Source organism: Tarenaya hassleriana, unplaced genomic scaffold (assembly GCF_000463585.1).
Source record: "Tarenaya hassleriana unplaced genomic scaffold, ASM46358v1 Cleome1085, whole genome shotgun sequence".
Taxonomy (NCBI): domain Eukaryota; kingdom Viridiplantae; phylum Streptophyta; class Magnoliopsida; order Brassicales; family Cleomaceae; genus Tarenaya; species Tarenaya hassleriana.
In genome coordinates this window covers 1-6,101 of record NW_010961125.1, presented here as the reverse complement: position 1 = coordinate 6,101, position 6,101 = coordinate 1, and the positions used below count along the sequence as shown (strand labels likewise).

The 6,101-nt window shown below is 41.8% G+C and overlaps 2 protein-coding genes across 3 annotated transcripts; one reads left to right on the top strand and one right to left on the bottom strand.

The window, feature by feature from the left end:
• Positions 1 to 3: 3 nt before the first annotated feature.
• LOC104805037 (putative COBW domain-containing protein 7) lies at positions 4 to 1,299 on the top strand (the record flags this gene model as incomplete). Its single annotated transcript, XM_010529440.1, has 6 exons — positions 4 to 51; positions 158 to 319; positions 428 to 547; positions 628 to 738; positions 829 to 910; positions 1,009 to 1,299. Coding segments are annotated over 6 exons (588 nt in total), but the record flags the coding sequence as incomplete, so codon positions are not given.
• Positions 1,300 to 2,856: 1,557 nt separating this feature from the next.
• LOC104805036 (pentatricopeptide repeat-containing protein At1g26460, mitochondrial-like) lies at positions 2,857 to 6,036 on the bottom strand. 2 transcript variants are annotated; one of them, XM_010529439.2, is made up of 7 exons: positions 5,294 to 6,036; positions 4,719 to 4,941; positions 4,143 to 4,625; positions 3,701 to 3,907; positions 3,462 to 3,599; positions 3,164 to 3,380; positions 2,857 to 3,086 (listed from the first exon to the last, which is right to left on the bottom strand). In XM_010529439.2, exons 1-6 carry the CDS (start codon positions 5,938 to 5,940, stop codon positions 3,192 to 3,194), a joined length of 1,887 nt encoding a protein of 628 aa, XP_010527741.1. In that variant the 5' UTR covers positions 5,941 to 6,036; the 3' UTR covers positions 2,857 to 3,086; positions 3,164 to 3,191. The 2 variants fall into 2 exon arrangements, with proteins under 2 accessions (XP_010527741.1, XP_010527740.1); XM_010529438.2 differs by having other exon boundaries at positions 2,857 to 3,380.
• Positions 6,037 to 6,101: the final 65 nt, after the last annotated feature.

Here is a 6,101-nt window from a genome sequence, read left to right as displayed (position 1 = left end):
CGTCGTGACTCATCCTCCTTTCCCGAGGCTTTTCATCAAATAGCATTTGCAGTAATCATCCCACTTATCATAACCATCAAGAATACCACCGACTCTTTTTCTTCTCTGACCAGCATCACTTTTCTTGTCGTGGCCTGGCTCGTGGTTTGTTTTTCAGGACACAATCATTCTCAACAAGGTTGACTTGGTTTCTCAAGAGGAATCCGATGAATTGGTGAAAGAAATCCGGACGATTAACTCACTAGCCAATGTCATCCGTTCCGTCAGGTGCCAGGTCGATTTGTCCAACATATTAAACCGCAAGGCATATGATCCAACCGTCAGTTTCAGAACTCTTAAATATGATCCACACACTATACATATTCTGGTTCAGTGCCTATATTTATGTTATAACATTTAACATCTGAGCTTTTCTTTCGGGTCTCAGCATGTTAGTCGCCTTGAATCCCTGCTAGAAGAAAACAAGTCATTGTCTGCCAGAGACATTCATGATAGCGGAGTGAGGACAATATGCATCTCTGAACCACAAGCTGTAAACCTCGACAAGGTAAGAAAAATTCATGCTTCATTCCAGCAACGAGTAGTTAAATAGTGATCTTCCTTAGATGGCTGGTTCTTGATTCACAGGTCCGTTTATGGCTAGAGGAAATTCTTTGGGATAAAAATCACGAGATGGATGTGTATCGCTGCAAGGGGGTGTTAAGCATCAACCACTCAGACCAGATGCATACATTGCAGGTACGTAATCGTGTTTCGCAGTAAAAATGAACTATCGGATTAGGTCTGGTTCCTACTCAAACCGGTTCTATGTTCTTGAGTATCTTACAGGCTGTCAGAGAGATATACGAGATAGTTCCAGCCCGAAAATGGGGCGAGGAGGAGAATCGAACGAACAAAATTGTATTCATAGGTCATTTTTCCTTTGCATCCTATTAACATTATCGTTTATCTCTGTGTTTCAGTTATTCATTCATATGTTCTTGTTCGTTCTTGCTTTGGTGTATACAGGACACAACCTTGATGAAGAGGTTCTTACAAATGGATTGAGAGAATGCAGACCCACTTGTCCCTGAAGGAAAAACCCTAACTTGTAATAGAAGCAAACCCCAATCCTGATATGGTATTGAAACCTTCTGCTACAAAGGGAGATCAAAATTTTGGAAATTGTTTTTTTTTCTTACACAAATACATTTGATTTGTCGAATCAAATGAGTTTATGGGTATCTTTTTTTTTTGTCCGCTTTGGAAGATAACAGAGGGGACAACGTCTGTCAAGGAATAGATTACAGCAAGCTGTCACCTTAGCATTTCCTTAATAATTGTTTCATTTGAAGGAAAAATAAAGGCTAAAACCCCAAAAAAAAAACTTCAAACTTATAAAAAAAAAATATACAAATAAATTTTCAAACTTTCAAAACTGTCATTCAAACCCCAAACTTACAATATGTAACTGAATAAAATCTCGAATTTGTAAATTGTTACTCTAATAACCCGTTGACTTGTTTGGTCACGATTTCAGGCGATCGAAAATCCACGTTGGCCCGAAAAACTGATATCAGCGTGTCTACATAACCAATGTTAACTGAATAAATCTTCAATCTGATTATGTTCTGTTACGTTGGTCTGAAAAATCGGCTTTATTTACTCTCAAATCGGATTATATTTCGATCCAAAAAATACTGATGTGGCAAAATTTTATTTAAAGTTGGTTACGTGGACACGCTGACATCAGTTTTCTGGACCAACGTGGATTTCTGATTGCCTGAAATTGTGGTCAAATAAGTCAACGGGTTATTAGAGCAATAATTTATAAGTTCGAGGTTTTATTCAGTTACATATTGTAAGTTTGGGGTTTGAATGACAAATTTACAAGTTGAAGGTTTATTTATATATTTTTTTACAAGTTAAAGGTTTTTTTAGGGATTTTACCCAAAAATAAATGAAAGGTGGTTATCAGAAAATACTATAGCGGCATACGAGGCTATTGGTAGTCAACTCCAATTAGCCTTATGCAATGATCGGAAATTTCATCTCCGGGAAACTCTCGTTCCCATCTTTGTGTTTTGGCATGGTTCATTGTGCATAACGTGGGATTGTTTGGGACCAAAAGGGTTAAGTTTCTTTGAACTGATCATGAGATTCATAGCGCTCTCTCGGCATTTTGGTTGATGTCTTTTGTCAAACAGTTGGGAAGCTCCTCTCGGAAGTTGATCGTGTCCTCAGACCAGGAGGCTTCTTTGCCTCTGACCACTCCAAATGGAAGCTTGTAACCCATCAGGACAGGACATTCATTTGGCAGGAAACTACAGATCCTCGAAGCTATTTGTCTTGGCATGGTTGGCTTTTCAGGTATATATACATACACATACTTCTCAAGCTTTTCTTGTTCTTTCTCGGTGTAGGAAGAAGGATTCTGTGTCCCCTTGCCGAGATGTGCAAGAGACAGTATCCTACTACCACCCTCTAGAGTCATGTATTGACTCAGATTTCTCGGTTACAAGAATCACTGCTAACCATTGTAAGTTGTAACCAATGCCATGAAGATAGGCAAGCACGGAAATCTGCCCTGAAGCACTATTGGTCTCTACGTACCCCATTGATCCTCTACCTCCCTTTCACATGATTTGGAATGTGATGGATATGAATGCTCGACACGGGAATGTGGATTCCGCATTTCTTGAAGATGGCAAGCCGGAATGGGCGATGAACGTTGCCCCGGTCAATGATCGTAACACTCTTCCTCGTTCTTGATCGAGGCTTTGCCGGCACAGAGCATGACCGGTTTTGATTGTTCTTACATGACTTTTTTACTTTTCATGTTTTTACCATCAAAAAATGAAATAAAAAGACCCACACTTTGTTCCAAAGTTTCATTAAAAAAATAAAATCAACCTTTGTATAAGTTAGATCTTGCAAAATATAAAGAAACTCCAATACAAAAAGCGAATTTCTCAAAAATGGAAAAGATTCAATTTAATGTACAGCGGCGCGACATTCACTGCGACTGGCAACTTCAAACACTCCCTGAGCTCGGAGACTCCATTAACGTTGTGTATTCAACTTCTCACTCCGCACAAGAAACGAACCTGCATTAGGAGATTTGTCACAATACTTTCCTCTGATATGGTTTCGACGCATAAGACTGGAAGCCGTAGGGTTTTACAAAGCGATTATTATCCAGGAAGTTGTTTCTATGACTGGAAGCCCGTCGAGTAATCGAGGTTGAACAGCATGTTCCTGCGATTCTCGGTTCCCATCCTGATCTTGAAATTCTTGACCAATGTCTCCACTCTATCATCGGTTTCATAGGCCATCTCCCGGGTGCATCGCCTTCTTACCTTTTTCAACGTTTCCTTGGAGGGTTCAAATCCAGCGTTCACCTGCAGATTGATTGGATCGGAAAATATCAGATTGGAAATATGGTATTTTCAAGGGTCACCATTGTTTTCGATTACGGTTACCATATCATCAATGACAGACAGAGCTGATTTGGGATCCCGGTTGATGAGATGAGCATCAACCAGAAATGAATAAGTCCGAGTATCAGGTTTTACGCCTATGCTAACAAGATGATCAAAAACCCTCGTAGCCTCGAAAGTCTGCAAAACGTAGAAAGCTGAAGTTTATCAGACAAAACACGTCATGGCACATAAAAACAGACATGACAGAACGGATAATGTAAGGCACAGAAATTGGAAACCTTCTTGAGTTTGCCGAAGGCACAGAGCAAAGCATTGTATGAATGGATATTAGGTGTCAATCCAAAAGAACCACTTATTGCCTCAAACGTCTGATAAGCACGATCTAGATCCCACGTGTTTGCACAACCGAGGATTATACAGTTCAGAGCAGCAACGGACTTGTACGGAGGATCTGCTCGGCTAAGATTCTCTAGCTGAAAGTACACCTGTGGAACATCGCAAGTTCCGGTAAGCTACATGTCATTATATAATGCATAACCTAAACTATTTCGAAGCTAGATGTCAACTCCAGTATAAATCAACAACAGACCATGATGTTCTGTTTCGATAAATTAGATCTTTTCGAAACAGTCAACAACCATTACCATCAACGGTCAGAGTTTCCAGATTTTAGTTCGAATAAAAAGAGACTATGCATAACATTGAGCTGTTGAGACATACCGCATCCAGGGTCTCGAAACCTTTCTTAGAACACGCCACCACCAACGGGTGTAGAGATGTAAAAGGCGAAAACATTTCCTCTACAACTTCTTTGTCAGAGTTTGCATATGCAGACTCGAATTCTCTAAGCGTAGCAAATGCCTTCTGTAGATTCCCCAATGATGCATGAGCATTAACCTTTGCAAGGTAAGTTTCGGGATTGGGTATCATTTTATCGCGAAGAGACTTTTGTAAAACGGTCCATGATGCATCCAACAAAGTTGAGCTGCAAGTCCTAGCTGCGGTAGCGAGCAACGATACAATCAATCCTTCATCTACAGAAAGCAAAACCGAAGGTCTTAACATTTCGCCCCTCGCTATCCACTTGAACATAAATTCTAATCCATAGAATGCCAATTTGCTGTTGTCGTCTTGAATTGCAGCTTCGGCTATATAGTTGCAAAGAGTCCAATTAGGGCATAAGGACTTGTTCTGACCAATAGCCTGAGAAGACCAACAAATGAATGTCAAATAAATGAGAGAAGATGCTTATATATAACCGAAACCAATAAAAAAATTTGTTTTTTTTTTGTTTGCCTTGCATTTCTCAATGACCGACACCAGTGTCTCTGTCCTGCCTTTGGCTGCACAACTACGGACACAATCACCAAACACCGTCATGGATAACATATAACCAGACTTTAATGCCATTTCCAAATATTTCAAGGCAGCATCAATCTGATCCGTCGAAAACAGCATTGAAACAACCAAGTCATAAGATTCATCATCTGGCAAAGATTCCTTCCCTGTCAGCAGCATCCTGATAATAAATACAATGAGTCATGATCCATTGCAAGTTCGTCAGTTACAACATTGCAAGATCGCCATCTAACAATAACCCTAAGAGATCATATAAGGAAATGAGTAATAATACCCGAAAAAAGGTAAACTTCTAATCATCTACACTAGCTCTAAGAATTTACTTGACGGGCTCGATCATTAACTTAACATGCACAAAAGATTTGCCATATTCATATAGAGAGATGAGATGGGCATTCGACCAAAACAACTTCCCTGAACATGAATGTAAGGCAATTCAGTTACAAGATAGTTCATGCCGACAAAGCATAGTTTTGCGACAATGTGAGACGAAACAGTGTTATAGAGCTAACCGTTCGAGCAGCTTCTGAGCAGCCTCAGTCTCGCGGGCTAGGTGCATAGCCTTCAACACCAGATTGAAAGACGCCGTGTTGGGTGTGCTCTTAAAATTGTCCATTTGGGCAACCAAATCGAGCAAGTCTCCAGCCGAAGCACCCATCATCAAATTGGCCCTGAGGTATTGATTGTAAAGGTTCACGTCGGGCATGTTCAGCTTCCCACTTTGGTCGAGGGTCCGAACCCAGCACTCGAACAGCTGCTTCATGTCGGACCACCTTTGCGACGCGGTCCAATCGGCGAACAGATTCAGCAGAGAGTTCATGTCAAGGGTCTCGGCCAGGGATCGGATACGAGAAGCAGGGCTCTGGCCCAGAAATCCCAAAGGGACCAGAGACTGAGTCAGTGACTCAGAACCCGGGATCGGATTCCGCCAGTTCTCCTGGTAGAGAGGGTTTCCGGTCGACGGATTCGGGGGAAGCGGCGTCGAGCTCTCCCGCGGAGGAGACGCCTCGGGTTCAGCCGACTCGGCGGCGAGCTGGGGCTCCTGCGAGAGAAACGGGGTTGCGGAGATGGACCTGATTGGAAGATTCGATCCATGATTGGGGTTTATGGCTTTGAGAAGCGAGATCCGGGATCGGGTCAAGAGATAAAGAGTCGACATTGAAGAGCGATATCGCGGGAGATGCAGAGTTCAGTTCAGAGGGGTTTAGGGTTTTCTGACTTCAGATGGGCGAAAGTACGGCCGTAGAGAGGACGCCACTTGCGGCAGCAGTGGCATTTTCGAAATTATTTCATAAAATAACGGCGTTTTCTCTGGATCCC

Excerpts from the sequence above, each read along its gene's own strand:
- LOC104805036 (XM_010529438.2), bottom strand. The coding sequence starts at position 5,940 with ATGTCGACTCTTTATCTCTTGACCCGATCCCGGATCTCGCTTCTCAAA. Across the intron at positions 4,942-5,293 it reads GCTCAGAAGCTGCTCGAACG|GATGCTGCTGACAGGGAAGG; the intron begins GTTAGCTCTATA and ends ATTTATTATCAG. Across the intron at positions 3,381-3,461 it reads TGTCTGTCATTGATGATATG|GTGAACGCTGGATTTGAACC; the intron begins GTAACCGTAATC and ends ATCAATCTGCAG.